The sequence below is a fragment of the Odocoileus virginianus genome, chromosome 5 (assembly GCF_023699985.2).
Source record: "Odocoileus virginianus isolate 20LAN1187 ecotype Illinois chromosome 5, Ovbor_1.2, whole genome shotgun sequence".
Classification (NCBI taxonomy): domain Eukaryota; kingdom Metazoa; phylum Chordata; class Mammalia; order Artiodactyla; family Cervidae; genus Odocoileus; species Odocoileus virginianus.
This window is the reverse complement of record NC_069678.1, coordinates 5,870,225-5,895,031: the sequence shown is the minus strand read 5'-3', so window position 1 is coordinate 5,895,031 and position 24,807 is coordinate 5,870,225. Positions and strand designations below refer to the sequence as shown.

The 24,807-nt window shown below is 44.0% G+C and overlaps 2 protein-coding genes across 2 annotated transcripts in view; one reads left to right on the top strand and one right to left on the bottom strand.

Moving 5' to 3' along the window:
• CASQ2 (calsequestrin 2) overlaps positions 1–24,807 on the bottom strand; it is a 78,038-nt gene that overhangs the window by 44,443 nt on the left and 8,788 nt on the right. Inside the window, exon 2 of the mRNA XM_020900926.2 lies at positions 2,272–2,356. Within this exon, the coding sequence (XP_020756585.2) occupies positions 2,272–2,356 (85 nt within the window). The remainder of the gene's footprint in view (positions 1–2,271; positions 2,357–24,807) is intronic.
• LOC110126793 (heterogeneous nuclear ribonucleoprotein A3-like) lies at positions 2,823–23,652 on the top strand. The gene is made up of 2 exons (XM_070467103.1): positions 2,823–2,867; positions 22,214–23,652. Exons 1-2 carry the CDS (start codon positions 2,823–2,825, stop codon positions 23,270–23,272), a joined length of 1,104 nt encoding a protein of 367 aa, XP_070323204.1. The 3' UTR covers positions 23,273–23,652.

The following is a 24,807-nucleotide window of genomic DNA, read 5'->3' as shown; positions in this document are numbered from 1 at the left end:
GGAGTCTGGACCCCTTGGGCATCCCATAAAAGTCTGAAGTCAGAGCAAATGCCTTGCTTGCCTATTGTAGCTGAATTCTGCACATCTTTCCCCAGTCTGCTGATAAGGCTGCAAGAGCAGGTTCTGCATATTCTTTCCCTCCCGCCTCACTCTCCGTGTGATGTCTCCTGCCCTCTTCGCTCTTAGTTGTGTACTTTCACAAATGCTCGCTGGAGAACGGTGTCCCCCCGCCCCCCCCCCCCCAGGAATGCTAAATAGCTGAGGCTGGCACTTGATCCAACTGCATGGCATCCTTAATTCCTTAGATTAATTGTTTTCAAACTCTCAATTAGCTGGAGGATGCTCTCTCCAGATGAACTCTTCTGCAGAATCTCTAGGGAAAGGGAGGCTGGCCCACTGCCCACCATGTCCCAGGGCACTTCTGAAGAAGCCCTAGCATGCTGCAGAGCTCCATGTGTAAATCTAAAGGAGGAGCGTGCCAGGTATCCCTGAGGCGGGCAGTGACTGATCACAGAGGGTGCATGGCGAGCCTCAGGCAGTGTCCTGCTGTTGGACTTTTCTCTGAGCCTGACACCAGTTAGGAGATTGTTGCATTAGTTTAGAGACCAAACTCTGGCAAACGGAAATGGGGATGGAGTTCAAGGAGCAGGTTTACAAGATACAACTGTCCTGTAAACTCCAAGGATTGAATAATCAGAAAGAACCTGCCCTGTGTCATTTACAAGTTCATTTAGACGTTTGAAACCCCATCACATCCTCCACTGGGAGAATATCCATCAGTTCATTCTTATGAATGCTTGCCGAGCTTGTGCTCCCTAAATTTCTAGATTGCTAGGACACTAGTGTTTTCCTCAACTATATTTACTAGAAATTCTCCCAAATTCTCATTGAAAGAGTGGGAAGAGGGAAGACTAGGGAATCAAGAGGCACTGGACTGAATTCATCAACTCACTTTTGACGAGGCAAATAGTTGAATATGCTTTGCTGCCCTGCACAAGGGGAAAAAATTCTTAACTTGTTTCCAGGGAAGGAGATACTCCAGGCATTCTTAATAATGCATTATCACTTATAGTCATGAGTCTGCCTTGTATCTAACCTAAATGTTGTCTCCTACAATTTAAATCTTTTTTTTAAAAAAAACTGGTCTTGAAAACAAAATAGAAAGCAGTTGTTTGAAATTCTCTAAGATAATGAACTTTCATATATATCTAAAGGTGTTTACTGAACCACCGCTAATCTTTTTCTTTATTCTGTGATTACTACTCCCAATCCAATTAACCTTTCTTTAAAGGTCCTGTTTTATAACCTCCTGCTGTCTTTTACTAGCCATCCTTCACTGGTGATGCAGAAAAAGTGAAATGGTCAGTACCAGTGCAGGGTGTTTGCAAACCAAGGAGTAACCTATATTCTCTCTCCTTGGGATTAGAAGTGTAAGAATCTTAAAGTCCACTCGCACTTAACCATGACATATTGACACAAGAGATTACAACTTGCACTGTGTAGTCATTTAACCATACCTCCTCCAAATCCTCCCGTTCATCCTTGGTGACAGTGCCCAGCTGGGGTTTGGCCTTCAATATAGAAACAACTGGGACCCTAGAGTCACTACTATTAATGATATCCTTTATTGGCTGCTTCAGCTAAGAGGTCAGGAAATAATAGGTGATGGAAGAGGAGATTTGATCTCCCTCAAAGAGATCACTGTGTCAGTGAGGTTAGCCCCCCTCCCCTTTTTTAAAATTAATGTATAGTTGATGTACAGTGTTGTGTTAGTTTCAGATGTACAGCAAAGTGATTCAGTTATACATACATGTATTTTTCAGATTCTTTTCCCATATAGGTTATTACAAAACACTGAGTATATTTTCCTGTGCTATAAGTAGGTCCTTGTTGTTTATGTAGTGTATACATGTTACTCATGAATTCCTAATTTATGTTCCCCCATCCCCTGCCAAGAAGCTAGCCTTTTAACCTTTTCTAAGAGCTGGAAATAAAGATTTGAGCCATTAGTGTCCATTTTCCCATGAAGAGACCCTCTTTCTTGTACTGATCCAAAGATATATTAAATGTCTAATGTGAAATCATTGAATTCAGGCCTGTATTTACTTTTTGTGAGACTCTTCCCTAAGCTAAGACTAAGCTGTCCAGGATCATTTTATATTTATTTAAAAACAGTCTAGTTATCATGCAAGAAAAAAAATGACTATACTTTTTTTTTTGCAAGACACATTTTTTTCTTCGTGATATATCTAAAAAAAATATCACACTTACCCAATTTCTTGGCAAGCTTGGCTTCTTTCTTGGCATCCACCATCACAAAGCCTATATCTTTATGTTCCAGGACCTGGGCCACAAGCTGAAGGGAAAGACAAGGAGGACAGTAAGTGAGTCAAGGGCAGCAAGACTGTAGAAAATACCATGGGACACTATTTTGATATGTTGACAAGAAGATTTCTCTCCATACTTCCTGTTAGTCTGTAACCAGTTAAAGAAGCAATGTAGAGATTCTATATTTATACCCTCAGGAGAAGGATGATTCAGCAGAATTCTGAGAACCAAGGAGAGAAAAATGTGAGGACCAGATCTCAGATTTGGAAGACCATATCCATTGTTGCATATGCTTTTTTGCCCTCAGGGTAGATAAAATTTGAATTGGGAGAGAGCAGAATCAGAAAGGAAACAAAAAGAACTCAGTACCAACAGATTCCTACTAAGGTGCCTGGAGCCCATCCCCAGCCACTGGGGTTTGGCAGGGTCACAAGAGACGCCAGATAGGCTGAGGGACCTTAGAATAAAGGAGACCTGTGTCCCCAATACGCAACATGGTCTTCAAATCCCTCTACCCCATGGACTTGAGGAGTAGGAATGTCGGTTGAGGGTATCTGGTAAAACGACCTGAGATGACCCCTGAAGTTTTCCTGCTTCCAGCTGAGAGGAAGAACTAGCAGAGTACCTGGGTGGATTCATAGCCTCAAAGGGGAGGAGGGGGCAACAGTGTCAGCTGGACAGATGGGTGGACTGGGTGGGCACCAGCTACCTGCTGACACCATGCATGAGCCTGGCATCATGTTAAGCTCCCTGAAACTTAGATATGAGGAAGCAGCGCTCAGTCGCTCAGTCGTATCTGACTCTTTGCAACTCTGTGATCTGACTATAGCCCACCAGGCTCCTCTGTCCATAGGATTCTCCAGGCAAGAATACTGGAGTGGGTTGCCATTTCCTCCTCCAGACATAAGGAATTAGAGAGACCCTCAATTGACTGAGATCTAATTCCTGCCATCTGGCTGAATGGAGGCTTAAAATAGAATAGAGTGGGGAAGCTCCCAGAAAGATCATGAAATATTAATATTACATTTCTTTATTTAAAATTTTAAAAAAGATAATTGCAGATTAACATGCAGTTGTAAGAAATAGTACAGAGAGATCACTCATACATTTTACCCAGTTTGCCCCCAAGGTAACATCTTGCAAAACTATAATACAATATCAAAACTGGATATTGGTATTTATATAGTAAAGATACAGAAGATTTTCATAACAATGAGGAGCCTTCATGTTGTCCTTTTATAGTCACATCCACTTGGTTCCAGCGTCATCCCCTCCCTAACCTTGGCAACCGCTTGGCTCCCTAACCACAACCTTGGCATCACCGAGTCAATGGACATGAGTTTGAGCAAACTCTAGGAGATAGTGAAGGATGGGGAAGCCTGGTGTGCTGCAGTCCATGGGGTCACAGAGTCGGACGTGACTTAGTGACCGAACAACAACATGTTCCCATTTTCTGTAATCTTTTCATTTCAAGAATGTTATATAAGTAGAATCATAAAATATGCAACCTTTGAGGTTGTTTTTTTTAACTCATATTTCTCTGGAGATTCATCCAGATTCTTGGGTGTATTAATAGATCATTCTTTTGTATAACTGAGCAGTATTTCCATATTATGGAGGTAACATAGTTTCTTCAATTATTCATCCACTGGAGAACATCTGGGCTGTTTCAAGTTTTGGGCTATTATGAGTAAAGCTGCTGGAAACATTTATATACAGGTTTTTGTGTGAAGGTTAGTCATAGTGTCTTTAGGAAAAAATACTCAGGAGTGCAATTGCTGGGTTGTATCATAATTGCATGTTTAATTTTTAAAGAAACTGCTGTTTGAGCGGCTATACCACTACATTCGGGCTGCTGCTAGGTCGCTTCAGTTGTGTCTGACTCTGTGCAACCCCATAGATGGTAGCCCAGCAGGCTTCTCCATCCCTGGGATTCTCAAGGCAAGAACACTGGAGTGGGTTGCCATTTCCTTGTCCAGTGCATGAAAGTGAAAGGTGAAAGGGAAGTTGCTCAGTTGTGTCTGACTCTTAGCGACCCCATGGACTGCAGCCTACCAGGCTCCTCCATCCATGGACTTTTCCAGGCAAGAGTACTGGAGTGGGTTGCCATTGCCTTCTCCCAATAGCAACGTAGGGATGAGGAATCCAGTTCTTCTGCATCTTTGCCAACATTTGGTGTTGTCACCTTTTTTATTTTAAATGTGTAGTGATATCTCATTATGGTTTCAATGCATTTCCCTAATGGCTAATGATGATGAATACTTTTTCATGTACTTACCATCAGTGTGCTTTCTTCTATGAAATACCTGTTCATGTCTTTTGTCTATTTCCCAAATAGATTATTTTTGATAGCTGAGTTTTGAGAGCTTTTTAAATATTAGTCCCCCAGAGAGGGAAATGGCAACCCACTTCAGTATCCTTGCCTGGAAAATTCCATGGACAAAGGAGCCTGGCAGGCTATAGTCCACAAGGTCGCAAAGAGTCGGACACGACTGAGTGACTTCACTCACTTTTGTTGGATGCGTGGTGTACAAATATTTTTTCCACCCTGAAGCTTATCTTTTCATCCTCCTAATAGGTCTTTCTAACAATAAAAGTTCTTGATTTTAATGAAGTTGTATTTATCAGTTTTCCCATTTATGGATTACACTTTTGGTGTTAAGTCTAAGAACTGTTTGCCTAATCCTGTATCTTGAAATTTTTTTCTAATTTTTTCCTAAAAGTTTTATTATTTTCATTTGTTGTTGTTTCACGTGGCTTGAGGGATCTTAGTTCCCTAGACAGGGATTGAACCTGGACCATGGCAGTGAAAGCACTGAGTCCTAACCACTAGACTGCCAGGGATCTCCCTAGAAGTTTTGGAATTTAAATTTTACGTGTAAGTCCATGATCTGTTTTAAGGGTTTTGTGTGTGTGTGTGTGTGTGTGTGTGTGTGTGTGTGTGTGTGTATTTTTAACCAATGGTGTCCAGCTGTTCCAGCACCATTTGTTGAAAGGGCTATCTCCTGCTGTAACTTCTCTATTTGCCTGTTCATTCTTCCCTTCTCGACTGCCTATGCTCTCTGTTCTCTTTCTTCCTCTCTAGCTCCTAATCACTCCTTTCATCTAAGGCCAAGGATACTGGGCAGAAGCACAGAGAGCTGCTCTGTGCAGTCCCTCTGGTTACTGGAGGGGGAGGGGCAGGTAACAAATTATGCCTCCACCCCACAGACAGTTTTCTCTTCTTTCTTGAATTTTGGCTGAGACTAGGGAAGGCTTAGGATGAAAGATATCATCAGTGTTTATATTATGACTCATCTTGAGCGTCCCTGTAATGCTTAAACAGGCCTGTCTTTCTGCGAAGTCACTTGGCTTTAATCTATTGCATTCCGTTTATTAGACAAGATCATTTTTGAGTTTTCTGGTGTTCAGTGCAAGCTACTTTGTCCTGTTTAGTGCTATCAATACATTAACTGAAATGCTCCCTTTCTATGATTAAAAATTAATGATGATGAGACCTGATAGCTTTGTGATATTAGACAGTTTCCCTATTCCTAGAGTGTGAGCCTCTAACAGTGGTTCTTAAACCTAGAACATTGGGTGATATGGGGCTTCCTGGCCTTCCCTCCAGAAAGTAGAGAATAAAGCTGGGGTGGAGCTCAGGAAAAAATATTTTCATAAACCACACCACCACACCCCATGATTCTGACACAGCAGATCCTGTACCACATTCTGGAAAACACTGCTATAAATGGTTGTCAGTTCATCCAAAAGTGATGTGGCGTGGTGTTTTCCAACTGTGACCCACGGGCCATGCTCAGCCCTGTTGGTTGCTTCATCTTAAGTGTAGGAGAGAAATATTATTAATAGTAAGAGGTTTCAGGATTAACTCTGAGAATTACAGAGAATTTAATTCCAACCTCTTCTAGGCATACACCACCACATTTTATTGGTTTTCAAGTATATGCCAACTGTGCCTCGCCTAGGTTTGTAAAGCATGACATTCTCATTACCTTATAGATATTGATATATGACAATTGAAGATATATGAGTGGAAGGTGCTGTCGCAGATAAACTCAGTTCTGTTTTTTTATGGTTTTCTGTTTAAACCACAGCCATTACTGTTCTAGGCATAGATGGAGAGACAGACGCTGGCAGTCACAGATGGGTCAGGAACCCGTGCTAGCTAAGACCTGTCCACCTTCTCCTTGGCACCCTTTGCACAATCCATGAGGTGTCCTGTCACTCTCGCCTCCTATCCTGATTAGGGCCAAAGCCTGCCCACTTGAGCTCTGTCATCACCTCCATCAGCCCTAGCAAGCGCCCTTCTTGGGCCTGAGCCAGGGGTGGCCAAGGGTGGCAGCCACCCAAGAGAGAGCCATGAGACTGGGCTGGGGGAGAAAGGGTGCGGTGAAAGACTGGGGCCTTCTGGGCTGACTCCTGACATGACCATTCTCCCCAGGATCAAGAGCCCCTGCTGAGCTGATGGGGCAGGCCAGACATTGTCCGCCTCTCCCACTTAGCTTAATCTCCACCATTGCTCTGGTCTTATATCTCCAGCTCATATTTTCCATTCTCCATTCTTCCGTAGCCCAGTCTCACTGAGCTCTCTCAGGCTGCTGCCAGCCTGGCCTTGGCTGCAAAGCCCAGCTCCAGACTCATCTTTGACTCCAGTCTCCTTTCTGTGAATTCCAATAGCCCATTATAGGGACACAGCACTCTGACATTTATTTTGCAGTCATTCAGTTCAGTTTAGTTCAGTTCAGTCACTCAGTAATGTCCGACTCTCTGCGACCCCATGAATCGCAGCACGCCAGGCCTCCCTGTCCATCACCAACTCCTGGAGTCAAACTCATGCCCATCGAGTCGGTGATGCCATCCAGCCATCTCATCCTCTGGCGTCCCCTTCTCCTCCTGCCCCCAATCCCTCCCAGCATCAGGGTCTTTTCCAATGAGTCAACTCTTTGCATGAGGTGGCCAAAGTATTGGAGTTTCAGCTTCAACATCAGTCCTTCCAGTGAACACCCAGGACTGATCTCCTTTAGGATGGACTGGTTGGATCTCCTTGCAGTCCAAGGGACTCTCAAGAGTCTTCTCTTAGAGTTCTAAATTGTGCATCTTTCCTCCCTAAGGAAGAAAATGCTGATTCTGTGCTTCTTTTGTATCTCATATAGCTCCCTAGAGACACTCAGCATACTTTGGATGAATGGACTGTCCCAGGTACTTCATAAGTTTAAGAGATTTTTGAGTCAAAAGGAGAAGAGGAAATTGTCACCAATTACAGGGATGCTTCCTTCATAGCTCAGCTGGTAAAGAATCTGCCTGCAATGCGGGAGACCTGGGTTTGATCCCTGGGTTGAGAAGATCCCCTGGAGAAGGGAAAGGCTACCCACTCCAATATTCTGGCCTGGAGAATTCCATGGACTGTATAGTGCATGGGGTCACAAAGAGTTGGACACGACTGAGCGACGTTCACTTTCACTTCACTTCACTTCACAGTGATTAAAAGTTACAACCACCAGGAGGAGAAAAGGTAGAGTCAATGTGTCTCCCAAATTTCCAGAAAGCCAGAATGCTGTTTTTAGATTAGACTCCAGTTTTCTTGTGGTGACTTCTGGCTCTGTCTGTTTTGTTGATTGGTTGGTTGGTTACTTCTCAAATGGTCTTGCCACCTGTCCATCCTAGAGGATGAAGTTCGTATGTGTAGCCGCTAGGCATGGGTGCAGTTCTAGAAACATTGATTTGTTTGACCATCGCTGATTCTTTTGAGTACAGAAACAAGTTTAAACAAAAATCATATTAAATAATATGCATGTCAGCAGCAAAATTGTGGATATTTATAGTATGTCTTTTTCAAATTTTGCATCATGTAGGTATTTATTATACTATTGTTACCTCTGTAATGATGCGGTTGAAGTAGATCTCATCTTTAAATGAATAAATGACCCAGAGATAATATATCCTAGTGGTTAAGAGTATACAGCTTGGCATCAGAGACCTGGAATCCTGACTTGGTCCTTGCTATGATTCTGCTGTAAAGTATAGGGAGTACCAATATGTGTTTCATAAGGCTGTTCTGAAGAAGAGTAAATGAGATGATGCATGTAAATGTCTTGACACAGTTTTTGGCATCAGTAAGTGCTTAATCCACGTCCCAGGTCAGGGGCGGCGGCCGAGAGGAGCAACCCAGCCTCCAAGGAGTGGCTGCTGCACAGGCGCAGGAGGACTGAGAGGAGCTACTCCACGTTCAAGGTCAGGAGGGGAGGCCCTGAGGAGATGGATACCCCTCGTCCAAGGTAGGGAGCAGCGGCTGCGCTTTGCTGGAGCAGCTGTAAAGAGACACCCCACATTCAAGGTAAGAGAAATCCAACTAAGAGTAGGTGTTGAGAGGGCATCAGAGGGCAGACACACTAAAACCATATCACAGAAAACTAACCAATCTGATCACAGGACCACAGTCCTGTCTGACTCAGTGAAACTAAGCCATGCCATGTGGGGCCACCCAAGACAGACAGGTCATGGTGAAGAGGTCTGACAGTGTGGTCCACTGGAGGAGGGAATGGCAAACCACTTCAGTATTCTTGCCTTGAGATCCCCATGAACAGTATGAGAAGGCAAAATGATAGGGTACTGAAAGAGGAACTCCCCAGGTCGGTAGGTGCCCAATATGCTACCGGAGATCAGTGGAGCAATAACTCCAGAAAGAATAAAGAGATGGCACCAAAGCAAAAACAATACCCAATTGTGGATGTGACTGGTGATAGAAGCAAGGTCCAATGCTGTAAGGAGCAATATTGCATAGGAACCTGGAATGTTAGGTCCATGAATCAAGGCAAATTGGAAGTGGTCAAACAGGAGATGCCAAGAGTGGATGTTGACATTTTAGGAGTCAGCAAACTAAAATGGACTGGAATGGGTGAATTTAACTCAGGTGACCATTATATCTACTACTGTGGGCAGGAATCCCTTAGAAGAAATGGAGTAGCCATCATGGTCAACAAAAGAGTCCAAAATGCAGTACTTGAATACAATCTAAAAACTGACAGAATGATCTCTGTTCATTTCCAAGGCAAACCACTCAATATCACAGTAATCCAAGTCTATGCCCCGTAAGAGTAATGCTGAAGAAGCTGAAGTTGAATGGTTCTATGGAGACCTACAAGACCTTTTAGAACTAACACCCAAAAAAGATGTCCTTTTCATTATAGGGGACTGGAATGCAAAAGTAAGAAGTCAAGAAACACCTGGAGTAACAGGCAAATTTGGCCTTGGAATACAGAATGCAGCAGGGCAAAGGCTAATAGAGTTTTGCCAAGAGAACGCACTGGTCATAGCAAACACCCTCTTCCAACAACACAAGAGAAGACTCTACACATGGACACCACCAGATGGTCAACACCAAAATCAGATTGATTATATTCTTTGCAGCCAAAGAAGGAGAAGCTCTATACAGTCAGCAAAAACAAGACCTGGAGCTGACTGTGGCTCAGATCATGAACTCCTTATTGCCAAATTCAGACTTAAATTGAAGAAAGTAGGGAAAACCACTAGACCATTCAGGTATGACCTAAATCAAATCCCTTATGACTATACAGTGGAAGTAAGAAATAGATTTAAGGGACTAGATCTGATAGACAGAGTGCCTGATGAACTATGGATGGAGGTCTGTGACATTGTACAGGAGACAGGGATCTAGACCATCCCTGTGGAAAGGAAATGCAAAAAGGCAAAATGGTTGTCTGAGGAGGCCTTACAAATAGCTGTGAAAAGAAGAGAAATGAAAAGCAAAGCAGAAAAGGAAAGATATTCCCATTTGAATGCAGAGTTCCAAAGAATAGCAAGGAGAGATAAGAAAGCCTTCCTCAGTGATCAATGCAAAGAAATAGAGGAAAACAACAGAATGGGAAAGACTAGAGATCTCTTCAAGAAAATTGGAGATACCAAGGGAACATTTCATGCAAAGATGGGCTCAATAAAGGACAGAAATGGTATGGACCTAACAGAAGCAGAAGATATTAAGAAGAGATGGCAAGAATACACAGAAGAACTGTACAAAAAAGCTCTTCATGACCCAGATGATCACAATGGTGTGATCACTCACCTAGAGTCAGACATCCTGGAATGTGAAGTCAAGTGGGCCTTAGAAAACATCACTATGAACAAAGCTAGTGGAGGTGATGGAATTCCAGTTGAGCTATTTCAAATCCTGAAAGATGATGCTGTGAAAGTGCTGCACTCAATATGCCAGCAAATTTGGAAAACTCAGCAGTGGCCACAGGACTGGAAAAGGTCAGTTTTCATTCCAATCCCAAAGAATGGCAATTCCAAAGAATGCTCAAACTACCACACAATTGCACTCATCTCACACGCTAGCAAAGTAATGTTCAAAATTCTCCAAGCCAGGCTTCAGCAATATGTGAACCGTGAACTTCCAGATGTTCAAACTGGTTTTAGAAAAGGCAGGGGAACCAGAGATCAAATTGCAACATCTGCTGTATCATCGAAAAAGCAAGAGAATTCCAGAAATACATCTATTTTTGCTTTATTGACTATGCCAAAGCCTTCAACTGTGTGGATCACAATAAACTGTGGGAAATTCTGAAAGAGATGGGAATACCAGACCACCTGACCTGCCTCTTGAGAAACCTGTATGCAGGTCGAGAAGCAATGGTTAGAACTGGACATGGAACAACAGACTGGTTCCAAACAGGAAAAGGAGAACGTCAAGGCTGTATATTGTCACCATGCTTATTTAACTTATATGCAGAGTACATCATGAGAAATGCTGGCTGGAAGAAACACAAGCTGGAATCAAGACTGCTGGGAGAAATATCAATAACCTCAGATATTCAGATGACACCACTCTTATGGCAGAAAGTGAAGAGGAACTAAAAAGCCTCTTGATGAAAGTGAAAGAGGAGAGTGAAAAAGTTGACTTAAAGCTCAACATTCAGAAAACTAAGATCATGGCATCTGGTCCGATCACATCATGGGAAATAGATGGGAAAACAGTGGAAACAGTGTCAGACTTTATTTTTTGGGGCTCCAAAATCACTGCAGATGGTGATTGCAGCCATGAAATTAAAAGACACTTACTCTTTGGAAGGAAAGTTATGACCAACCTAGATAGCATATTAAAAAGCAGAGACATTACTTTGCCAACACAAGTCCATGTAGTCAAGACTATGGTTTTTCCAATGGTCATGTATTGATGTGAGAGTTGGACTGTGAAGAAAGGTGAGCGCCGAAAAATTGGTGCTTTTGAACTATGGTGTTGGAGAAGACACTTGAGAGTCCCTTGGACTGCAAGGAGATCCAATCAGTCCATCCTAAAGGAGATCAGTCCTGGGTGTTCACTGGAAGGACTGATGTTGAAGCTGAAACTCCAGTACTCTGGCCACCTCATGCGAAGAGTTGACTCATTGGAAAAGACCCTGATGCTGGGAGGGATTGTGGGCAGGAGGAAAAGGGGACGCCAGAGGATGAGATGGCTGGATGGCATCACCGACTCGATGGACATGGGTGTGGGTAGACTCCGGGAGTTGGTGATGGACAGGGAGGCCTGGCGTGCTGCGATACATGGGGTCACAAAGAGTCGGACACGACTGAGCGACTGAACTGAACTGAAGTGTTTAATAAATGTTATATTTTCTTCTTACTATGATGACAGCTTGAAAGGGTAAGCTGAAACATGTGCCAATTAAGAAATCCCAAAGGCTAATGTATGGTGATGTCAAGAAGACAATAATCATTAATTGAGGACCTACTATGATCAAGGTTCCATGCGAGACAAAAGTGCAAGACACATTCAAGTCGGAGTTTGTGATGTCATCAGGGAGGAAGCTAATGAAAAATTAGCTGATAGGAATAATTGTAATATATAGAGGAGCTATATGTAACCTTGTTCTGTATTTTCCAAGTCTCCTATAAACATGTTATTGTACTTTCACAAGTTTTAAAATTACAAATTAAAACAAAAAAAAATGAGCTGATAGATGTTGAAGAACTAAGACAGAAAATAAGGGCTATGGAGCCAGAGCAAGAGAGTTCATGGGCAGGGAGGTCAATCATACAGAGGTTTGAAAGGGATGCAGAGGAGTATGGATTTAAGCTCCAAAAATCCCTAACATGACCACGAAGGCCCTACACAGTTTGGCCCAGCTGCCTCTCCAGCCTCACTTGGGGCCATTCTGCCTTTTACTAACACGTCACTTTCAGTTCCTCAAAACAGCAAGTTCTTTCCCGGATCAAGAAGTCTTTGCCCAGGATACCTCGTTCAGCTGTGCTCCCAGGTCCTAGGGTCAGGCGTGAACTGCAGCTGCCTGTGGGGACGCCGTGATCTATTTACACAAAGACACTCAACATGCTTCTCTACCGTGCGTGCTCTTTCCTCTTTCTAGAAGATCCTTCCCTCAACTCCTATTTCTCCTTGAAGTCTACACATTTATGTCAGCAGCTCAAAGGGCATTTCCTGACTCCCTGGTGCTCTTTCTGAACTGGGTCTGAACTGGGTGCTCTTTCTACCCTTGTCCATAGTGTTTTGCCTTCACACTCCTTTCTCAGTTTGTATCAATAAGTACACGTTTACTGTATGATTGTTTGTCTGTCAACCATCTGTGTGTGAGCCTGTGAGCTCCATGTCCCTGCCTGTTTTTCTCTATGTACTATCTCCAGCACCCAGCATAGAACCTGAGGAGAGGAGAGTTAAAGACAAAACAAAAACATTAGTTTGTTAAATAAATAAATGGAAGAAAGAAGGGAGGCTAGCTAGGCCTTGAGAGGGGAGGTGTGTCTGAATAGGCAGAGGAGAGATGCATGGACATCTGAGGAAGAAAAACATGGCACAAGTGTTTTTGAAGGTTTGGAGGGGCAAATGCATAGGGTGAGTGAAAGGGAAGAGGCCTCTGTTCTCAGACAGAGGGCTTCTCAGGGGAGCTGGAAGGAGTAGTGTGCTCAAGGCATGTTAGAGAAAGAGCGTGAAGGACTTTGAACATTAGGACCGGCAGTTCTGAGGTGGAAGATGCTTGAGTAGAAGAACAGTATGGTTAATTTGAGTTTGGGAAGGGTTGATCTGAAGGCATAGACCAGACAGATAGGAAAGTGGAAGGGAAGGCAACCAGTCGGGAGGCTGCTGCTAGAGTCTCAATGGGAGATGTCAGTTCTCCAGCGAAGGCAGCAGATGAAGCAGCCTGTGAAATGAAGTTAGAGGCTGAGAATCAGTCAGACTGGTAACCATTTTATGGTTTTGGCGAATTGGGGAAGGTGGGGGTAACCAAGGAGAGGAGGAGGCCAGACGATTCCAAGGTCTCCAGCCAGGGAACAGAGTGGAGGACAAACAGAGATGTCAGGAGGGCACACCAGAACCACGAACGAGCTTCTCAGCTTGGCTTTAGGTGCAATGAGTTCATGGCCATGGAAATCCAGGCAGTAGTTGGAGGTGCCAACCTGGAGTGTGGGGGAGAGGTTTTAAAGGACTTCTGCAAGTGAGAGGTGAAGGTATAAGGAGAATATATTAGAAAACCACAGGGTCAAGGACTGGCTGCCTTGAAGGAGGTGAGAAAAGGAGGCTGCTTGGAGGCAGAGAGGTGTGTGGGAGAAGCAGGAGGACAAGGAATGCAGTGCCAGGACTCCACAGTCATAAGAAGCTTGAGAACAAGCAGGTGGTCAGATCAAGTGTTACAGAGAGTCCCGGAGATGGGCCCACCATTGAGGTCTCTCCTTTCAGGATGGTAAGTCACGGGTGACCTTTAGAGAGGAGCTGGGCCAGAAGCCAAAGCGCTGAGAGCGAGGCTGATGAGTGGGTGGCAGGGTCGCAGTAGAGCAGGTGTAGATCACTTGTTCAAGAAGTTTGCTTGAGCAAAGGGACACGATCCCTTTGGCCTCAGACGACAGGCATGTGAGGTGCCCTGTCTGTCTATGTGTGTCCCTCTGAGTCCAGTCCCTTTGTAGGACATCTCAGCCCTGATCCAGGGACCAACAGGAAGAAAGTTCCATTTCTCAAGCATTGTCCTCCTGGAGGGGAAAGACTAATTTGCTTCACTGTCAGAAGAAGGTGGGGTAGGAGAGACAAGGGGCTGCTTACCTACAGAAGGGAGCTGAAGGGGCTCACTTTCTGCATGGTCAAGAATCTGAAAAAAAAATCAAGGTCTGAGAAGTATGGGGGGAAATGTCAGAGATCTTCAGTCCAAGTGCGTGTCCCTCAGGCCAGCCATTAAAAGTACCCTGGCGGCAACCCTGCTCTATCCATGTAAGCCAAGAGCCAAGTGGCTCTTCTCACCCACCATCCCTGATACCATCTGGCCACATGTCAAGCAACTCCACTATTGTGCGTCCTCCCCTGAAACTGGAGAGCTGACGTTTATCTCTAGTAATCTCCTGTCACTTTCCACCACCCTCAGATGAGGCCTGGGCTATGTATAGCTGGGGGCTTGGCATGTGATGTGTCCATGCAGGAGGCAGGTGCGGGAGGAGGACCACTATTTTATGAGATGAACACTGGGGCCTTTTGGGGCTGGACCTGGTGGCTTCTAAAAGAGCCTTGAGGGAAAGGGGCGGGGGGGCGGCGGCGGCGGTGTTGATTGTTTTTATTGGCACTTTTGAACTATCACCTTTGTCAGAGCCAAGGAAAAGACCCAAAGGTCACTGCTGTGTGTTCATTCCACTCCACCACATTGAGAAGCAGTATTTAACAACAGTAAAAATAACATTTATCAAGTGTTCATGTACGCCAGATACTGCTCAGTCACCTCATATGAGTGATCTCATTGAATCTTCACAAAACTCACATGAAGTATAAGTTCAAGATGAGGAAACAGAGGCACAGAAAGGCTAACCAACTTGCCCAGAGACGCACAGAGCTCAAGTGATCTGGGATTCCAGCCATGACACTCTGGCTCCAGGGCCCAGGCTTGCATCCATTACATTCTGCTCCCTTCACGTGGGCCTCAGAGGGACCTGGGCCCCAATCCTGGCTCTGCCGCTTATCAGCTGTGAGACTCTGGGCTGGTCATAACTTCTCTGATCTCAATTTTCTAATCTGAAAAGATAAGATCTAATTCTTGCAGGAGTACTATGTATTTAAGTGTTTATGAATGTTTGTTCCCTAGAAATTCACTGCAGGGCAACCCCATTACACTAAGCTAGTAGTCCTAGAACCTGAGCCTGCATCAGTATTACCTCGGGCTTGTAAGAACACAGATTGCTGTGTCCACCCTGGAATTCCCCACTCAGGAGGACTTGGAGGGGCCCCTTGAATTTGCATGTCCGACAGGGTCCAGGAGGGTCCATGCTGCGGTCCCAAGTTCACATACTGAGAACCACTGCTCTACTGCATTCTCTGACATACAAGCACAATCTCCCTGGGTAGCATTTGTGACGTCCAAAACGACTGATTAACGGAGGCTATTCCTGAGCCAGGTTTCTGTTTTTTTCATACTAAAAATATTATTGCAGTGGGATTTTTTATTAAAAAATGAATTTGACTGACCTAGGGGCCAGGCCATGTACTTTTCCAATTTTTCTCAGCAGAGTTCTATTCCCAAGAGCCTGTGAAAAAGCAGTCTGGGAGCTCAAAGGCCCACACTCTCTGGTAGCCCCCTCCCTTGGACGAGTCCCACCAAGTATCCATCATGTTCCTGCGGCCAGGGATACAGTGTCCCTTTTCTAACTATGCCTTCCATAGGTTGGTGCACCTAATGAAAAAAGGGGGAAATAAAAGCGGAGGGAAGGCAGGAGGCTGCAGTCAATGGAGAGACCTTCTAAATGTAAAATGATGGCAGACAGGCCTCTATGCTTCATCTCCCCAGTAGTGAACATTAAAAAGCAGAAGAGAAGCCTGCTGCTGCTTGGCTAAACTTTGCAAAATGTCTGACTAGTGTTTATTTTGATGAACGCTACTAATGACAACAAATACCACAGACAGCTAACCTGAGAGTTCGTTTTCAATGTACTTTCACATAATAAATTCTAGAATAGTTCTTTCCTGAGCACCAGGCATGGGCTGTTCACTTTACACACACCCCTCTTTTCTCTTCAGAGGAACCCTGGGATGAGGGGATAGTGGTCTTTATTCTACAAAGGGAGAGGCTTGGCCTTCAAGAGCTCAGTCCATGGTCTGGACACTGCAAAGACTCAGACCCACAGGGTTTCTGTCCTGAGTGTGTGCATCTTATGTTGCCAGGTCGTAGCGTGGGCTGCTGTTTATGGTTGTATTCACTTTTTCCTTCAGATTTGGGAAATGCTCTCAGATCCTTCATAGGGAAGTCAGGTGTGTGTGGCCAGGCTAAGGAAGGTCTTGGGGTGCTGAGCCAGGGCTGTCTAAGGTAGAGGCGGGTGAAGGAGAATCTGCTGGCCCGTCTTTCTGCCCAGCACACGGCAGATGGTGAGGAGAGGCCTGCCTGGCTTGGGGCGCCGGGCAGCAGGCAGACATTCCTGGAACAGGCTCTCTGGGCACCGAGGAGCGGCTGTGGCCTGCCCAGCCCATCACTCTGCAAGACGGTGCACTGGCCATGTTCCTGTGTGTCTGTCCAAAGAGAAATGGCTTATCTGAATCAAACCACATCCAGTCTACAGAAGAGGGAACCTCAGAAGCGTTGTTGTACAGATGCAGACTTTGTGGGGACTGGCTTTTTGATAAAACCTTTTTTTTTTGGCAGTAAATCTTATTTTTATTTTTTAAAATTGAAGTAGAGTTGATGTACAGTGTTGTGTTAGTTTCAGGTATGCAGCAAAGTGATTCAGTTATACAGGTATATGACGTATAATATATATAACACACAGACACACACACACACACACACATATATATAACACTCATGCATGCTAAGTCACTTCAATCATGTCTGACTCTTTGTGACCCTATGGACCATAGCCCACCAGGCTCCTCTGTCCATGGGATTCTCCAGGCAAGCATACTGGAGTGGCTTGCCACGTCTTCCTCCAGGGGATCTTCCTCAATCAGGGATCAAACCCACATCTCATGTCTCCTGCATTGGCAGTCGGGATTTTTACCTGCTGATCCACTGGGGAAGGCCCATATAACACACACACACACACACACACACACACACACACGCATTCTTTTTCAGACTCCTTGGAACAAATCATCTTAGATTCTAAGGCTGAGCTGATAATTATGCAAAAATACTCCACTCCAAGCAGTGAAGTTAAAACTGCAAGAAAATAGGGCAGCTGCTTTTAAAGAAAAATGTTGTGATTCTGAAACAGATTGTGTTTGTTTGTATTTTACTGCTTTACACTAGAGTAGTCCTTATAATACTTTCAATGCAGTAACTTTCATGGTCTCGCATGTCTCCATTTAAAAACGTATAACTTTGTGAGGAGGTCTACCTCAAGAATACAATGACTAGCTATCCTGTTTGGGCTTGAATATTATTGAGGGCTGTTGGGAGTGGGAAGAGTGAGAGAAGAAGGTTCCAATGGTCTAAAACCTTCTGAATCAACAGTGTATTTGCCATTTTGTAAAATCTCTATCTTCCTGTTAATTCTGTATGGAAGAAAGAATTGAACGGTAATCAACTCAGTTCACACTTTGAGCATTTCTTGTCTTCTCACATGTCACCCCAGGCTCTAGTTTTATTGCTGAGAAGTGCACGGCAAACACACATCTCTTAGGAGAAGTGCAATTTAAGAGTGAGCCTGGGCATCCATCTTCTGAGAGCTCTGGCTCTACATGAGGACTTATTCTCAAAGCAAACCAAAATAAACCTGACCTCATCTGAGTTTTTGGAGTGCAGCAGGTGCAAGTTTGGAGAATGCCATCTTTGGGCAGTGAACAGTTGGAAGAAATACCTGAATCCTGTGTGTGTTGCTATTCTCTGCCCAGTGTTCCCACATCAACCCATCTGTGGATTCACTTGCCTCCAGAAATTTCATTTTGCCTTCCTCTCTTGAGGTTTAGAAATGCAACCACTGGGACATTCGCCAGTGCTAAATAGGTTTGAAGGCAACGACAGCCTTAGAGAGCCCTGAGGTTTATGTCCATGCCATGTATGTGTTTTGGACTGAGAGTCCCATGGTTTTAAAAAAAATCTGTTTTACCCATATTTCAGCAGGATTAAGCAAGTATGACAAACAGTTCCCTGAATCTGACAGATTCAGTTTTTCATCTTCCTACTGAATCTCTTTTTAAAAATTGATTTAATTTTTAAAAGATATCAAAAAGAAATATATTTCTAATATGAGCAATATATCCTTAATTTCTTGCTTTTTTCTTTTCTCTCCACCCATCCTTCCACCCACCTACCCAACATTTATTAAATACCAAGTAGGTGCTAAACATTAGTCCCTTTACTCACACTTCAGTTCAACACATAGTCCAGCTATGAAATTAAACACTGCTCAAATGTGAGTGAAAATCCCAAATTCAAATTAGAGACACTTGTCTTTTTGTAAGTTGGCGCTGCTTACAAACAAGAAGCAACCCCTTTATGCTATTTCTTGGTGTAGTGAAAGGAACACGACATTTGGAAACAAATAGATGTGAATTCAAATCTTGCTTCATGCTGTGCCATTTTCTAGCTTTGTGACTTTGGGCAATTTCTACTGAACTCTAGGGAATCATTTCTTTGTACATAACATGAGAATATGCTGTAAGAATTTAACAGAATGACGTTTGTAAAGCACCCATATTGGACATGTTTTACAGTAAGTTCGTAGTAGTAATAAGTGTGATTTCCCACTCCTTCTTCCTCTTCTGTTCATTTAACATTCCTTCAACAAACACTGCTGAGAGGCCACGCTGAGTCAGACACTGGCCTAGGTACTGGGATACAGCAATGATGAGAACAAAGTGTTTGCCTCTGTGCGTGCCACATGCTATAACCATCTTGAACAATATGCACTATGTCTGCCAAGTGCTATGGAGAAGAATAAAGTAAGGTTGAAGGGATAAGGGGGTGCTTGGAGTGTGTGATTTAATAGAGGTGGTCATGAAGATAACTTCTTTCATAAGATGACACTTAAACATAGACCTAAAGGAAGTGAGTTCTTATCATCAACAAAAGACCAACCCCTGAGTTATCAGGAATGATGTCATCTGCACTTTCTAAGTAAGCGGTGCATGAGTATTTGACAAATAAATGAAAGAATGAATATCTCTATAGGGGTGTTCACAACACTTGAGTGCACACACGTGTACTCAGTTGTGTCTGACTCTTTGTGACCCCGTGGACTGTGGCCTGGGATTTTTCAGACAAGAATACTGGAGTGGGTTGCCATTTCCTCCTCCAGGGATCTTCCCAACCCAGGGATCGAACCCAACTCTCCTGCATTGTCAGGCAAATTCTTTACCACTGATCCACCAAGGAAGCCCAGAACTTAGTTCTACAGTATAGAACACTCATCAGTTTGCTCTGAGCAGCTTTCCTGTACTTTCCTGTTAAATATGCTAACATCTTAGTGTCCCATATTCATATACCTCCAGGGTGCTCAAATTTGCCATCTCTTTTGGAGAAAAGAGCAAGGTGACATGCCATCCAAATAAATGCTTTTCCTCTCTTTCTGAGGGCAAATCCTGGACCTTGACCTAAGATTCCTTAGAAAGGCACCTTCTGGTCTGGCCTTAGAAACCCCTGTAACTCTTCTGGAAACCTCTCAAGGAGGGGGAAGCATCACACAAGCCCAGATTCTCTCCTTCTAAGGAGATCCAAGTATTAATCACTGATGGTGTGAGTGAAGGGACCATGGGAGAAGACTGGGAGATCTGGCTGAGTCCCAGAGCAGACCTGAATCCCTGCAGCCCCAGACCAAGTTAATATCTCAGCAGTTCTCCAAATCAGAGGAATGCTGACATGTCCATTGCCATTTAGGAGAGTCAGCAGGCCAAAGGTCAAGCAGGTGCAATATGATTCTGGGCATCTGGAAAATTTCTCCAATCCAACAGACCAGTACGGTGCTTTGAAAACTTTCACATACCTATGAATCACCAAAGGATCCTGTTGAAATGTAACAAGTATTCAGGTGATACCATTGCTGCTGGTGTGGTCTGCCGACCAAATTTTGAGCATCAGGCCTCAAGTGGTCCACAAACTTGGCTGCACGCTAGAATCACCCAGGGAGCTTTTAGAAGCTAGCACCTGGATATCAACCCTTCCCCCATGACCAATTAAATCAGTGTCTAGGGGAATAAGTTGGAGAAGACAATGGCACCCCATTCCAATACTCTTGCCTGGAAAATCCCATGGATGGAGGAGCCTGGTAGGCTGCAGTCCATAGGGTCACTAAGAGTCGGATACAATTGAGCGACTTCACTTTCACTTTTCACTTTCTTGCACTGGAGAAGGAAATGGCAATCCACTCCAGTGTTCTTGCCTGGAGAATCCCAGAGATAGGGGAGCCTGGTGGGCTGCCGTCTATGGGGTCACACAGAGTCATACATGACTGAAGTGACTTAGCAGCAGCAGCAGCAGGGGGAATAAGATGCAGAAGCATTACTATGAACAAAGCTAGTGGAGATGACAGGATTTCAGCTGAGCTATTTAAATCCTAAAAGATGATGCTATTAACAAGCTGCACTCAGTATGCCAGCAAATTTGGAAAACTCAGCAGTGGCCACAGGACTGGAGAAGGTCAGTTTTCATTCCAATCCCAAAGAATGTTCAGACTACTGCATAATTTCACTCATTTCACATGCTATAATGCTCAATATCCTTCAAGCCAGGCTTCAACAGTACATGAATGGAGAACTTCCAGATGTACAAGCTGGATTTATAAAAGGCAGGCAACCAGAGATCAAACTGCCAACATCTGTTGGATCATAGAAAAGGCAAGGGAATTCCAGAAAAACACGTACTTCTGCTTCATAGACTACACTAAAGTCTTTGACTATGCAGATCACAACAAACTGTGGAAAATTCCTAAAGAGATCAGAATACCAGACCACCTGACCTTCCTCCTGAGAAACCTGTATGCTGTTCAAAAAGCAACAGTTAGAACTGAGCATGGAACAATGGACTGGTTCAAAATTGGGGAAGGAATATGTCAAGGCTGTATATTGTCACCCTACTTATTTAAATTATATGCAGAGTACATCATGCAAAATGCCAGGCTGGATGAAGCACAAGCTGGAATCAAGATTTCCGGGAGAAATCTCAATAACCTCAGATACAAAGATGACACCCCCCTAATGGCAAAAAGCAAAGAGGAACTAAAGAGCCTTGTGATGAAGCTGAAAGAGGAAAGTGAAAAAGCTAGCTTAAAACTCAACATTCAAAAAACTAAGATCATGGCAGCTGATCCCATCACTTCATAGTAAATAGATGGGGAAAAAATGAAAACAGTGAAAGACTATTTTCTTGGGCTCCAAAATCACTGCAGACAGTGACTGCAGCCATTAAATTAAAAGATGCTTGCTCCTTGGAAGAAAAGCTGTGACAACCTAGACAGTATATAACAAAGCAGAGAGATTACTTTGCTGGCAAAAGTCCATACAGTCAAAGCTATGGTTTTTCCAGTAGTCATATACAGATGCGAGAGTTAGACCATAAAGAAGGCTGAGAGCCAAAGACTTGATGCTTTCGAACTGTGGTGCTGGAGAAGACTCTTGAGAGTCCCTTGGACTGCAAGGAGATCAAACCAGTCAGTCCTAAAGGAAATCAACCCTGAATTTTCACTGGAAGGACTGATGCTGAATCTGAAGCTCCAGTACTTTGGCCACCTGATGGGAAGAGCTGACTCACTGGAAAAGATCCTGATGCTGGGAAAGATTGAGGGCAGGAGGAGAAGGGGGCAATAGAAGATGAGATGGTTGGATGGCATCATCAACTCAATGGACATGAGTTTGAGCAAGCTCTGGGAGATGGTGAAGGACAGGGAAGCCTGGCATGCTGCAGTCCATGGGGTAGCAAAGAGTTAGACACGACTGACCGACTAAACAATAATAAAATAGGTATTTTTGGAACCAGAGCAGTTGAGAAAGCTGTTTATCGGTGGTCTGAGCTTTGAAACTACAGATGATAGCTTAAGAGAACATTTTGAGAAATGGGGCATGCTTACAGATTGTGTGGTGATGAGAGACCCCCAAACAAAACGTTCCAGGGGCTTTGGCTTTGTGACTTACTCTTGTGTTGAAGAAGTGGATGCAGCAATGTGTGCACGACCACACAAGGTTGATGGGCGTGTAGTGGAGCCAAAGAGAGCTGTTTCTAGAGAGGATTCTGTAAAGCCTGGTGCCCATCTAACAGTGAAGAAAATTTTTGTTGGTGGTATTAAAGAAGATACAGAAGAATATAATTTGAGAGACTACTTTGAAAAGTATGGCAAGATTGAAACCATAGAAGTTATGGAAGACAGGCAGAGTGGGAAAAAGAGGGGATTTGCTTTTGTAACTTTTGATGATCATGATACAGTTGATAAAATTGTTGTTCAGAAATACCACACTATTAATGGGCATAATTGTGAAGTGAAAAAGGCCCTTTCTAAACAAGAGATGCAATCTGCTGGATCACAAAGAGGTCGTGGAGGTGGATCCGGCAACTTTATGGGTCGTGGAGGAAACTTTGGAGGTGGTGGAGGTAACTTTGGCCATGGTGGAAACTTTGGTGGAAGAGGAGGCTATGGTGGTGGAGGTGGTGGCAGCCGAGGGAGTTATGGAGGAGGTGATGGTGGATACAATGGATTTGGAGGTGATGGTGGCAACTATGGCGGTGGTCCTGGTTATAGTAGTAGAGGAGGTTACGGTGGTGGTGGACCAGGATATGGAAACCAAGGTGGTGGATATGGTGGCGGTGGTGGAGGATATGATGGTTACAATGAAGGAGGAAATTTTGGAGGTAACTATGGTGGTGGTAGAAACTATAATGATTTTGGAAATTATAGTGGACAACAGCAATCAAATTATGGACACATGAAAGGGGGTAGTTTTGGTGGAAGAAGCTCGGGCAGTCCCTATGGTGGTGGTTATGGATCTGGTGGTGGAAGTGGTGGATATGGTAGCAGAAGGTTCTAAAAACTCAGAAGAAAAGGGCTACAGTTCTTAGCAGGAGAGAGAGCGAGGAGTTGTCAGGAAAGCTGCAGGTTACTTTGAGACAGTCGTCCCAAATACGTTAGAGGAACTGTAAAAATCTGCCACAGGAGGAACGATGATCCATAGTCAGAAAAGTTACTGCAGCTTAAACAGGAAACCCTTCTTGTTCAGGACTGTCATAGCCACAGTTTGCAAAAAGTGCAGCTATTGATTAATGCAATGTAGTGTCAATTAGATGTACATTCCTGAGGTCTTTTATCTGTTGTAGCTTTGTCTTTTTCTTTTTCTTTTCATTACATCAGGTATATTGCCCTGTAAATTGTGGTAGTGGTACCAGGAATAAAAAATTAAGGAATTTTTAACTTTTAAAAAAATAAATAAATAAAAAAATAAAAATAAAAACTCCTTAGGTTGAGTCCTACGTGCAGCCAAGGTTGAGAACTACTACAACTGGCCAAGAACATGGGCTGCGTTTCAAGTGACAGGTGAAGGGAATTAACATTTGATAAGCACCAGCTGTATTTCAGGCGCTCAGCATTCTACATAGATCAATTTCCTAGTAGTAACCAACATAACAAAGTAATAACACCTGACACTTGTACAACGTCTTATAATTTTACGGGGAATTTTTATTCATTTAATTCTCTTAATTCACTAAGGTAGAAAGGACATAATCAATTTTTTTATATAAGTAAAATGCAATGCATATTAGTGAGTTGCCCAGATCCAATAGTAAATGGAAGAGAAGTTCAGTTACCCTGACACGTAGCTGTCTGCTTTGCTTAAGTACTTCGACCTCATCTGAAGTTGGATACACGAGGATGGTCGTGCACAAGAGTCATGTCAGCAACACTGGACACATGACAGAATCTAAAGAGGCTGCAGTCATCTCACCAAAGATATTCTCACTGATACACAGATTGATTAGGAGACTGAGACCTAAATAGAAAAGAGAGCTCAGTCTGTTGAGGACCTTGACAATCTGAGAGCAATGGCATTAAGACACTTAGCAGAACCCAGAGGCCTGCATTGCACAGGATTCACTTAGTTCTGCCACAGTTTATGGAACCAGTCTTCTCCTTCCCATAGGCCTAATGGATGATCTGTGCTAGAACCACCTCTAAAAATAATTTGCGGAGCTTCCCTGATGGCTCCGGAGAAGGCAATGGCAACCCACTCCAGTGTTCTTCCCTGGAGAGTCCCAGGGATGGTGGAGCCTGGTGGACTGCCGTGTATGGGGTCGCACAGAGTCGGACACGACTGAAGCGACTTAACAGCAGCAACTTGATGGCTCTGTGGTAAAGAATCCGCCTGCCAATGCAGGAGACATGAGTTCAATCCCTGGCCTGGGAAGATCCCACATGGCACGGAACAGCTAAGCCTGTGTGCCGCAGCTACTGAGCTTGTGCTCTAGAGCCTGCCAGCCGCAACGACTGAGCCCACACACTATAACTGCTGAAGCCTGCTTGCCTGGAGCTTGTGCTCTGCAACGAGAGAAGCCACCACAATGAGAAGCC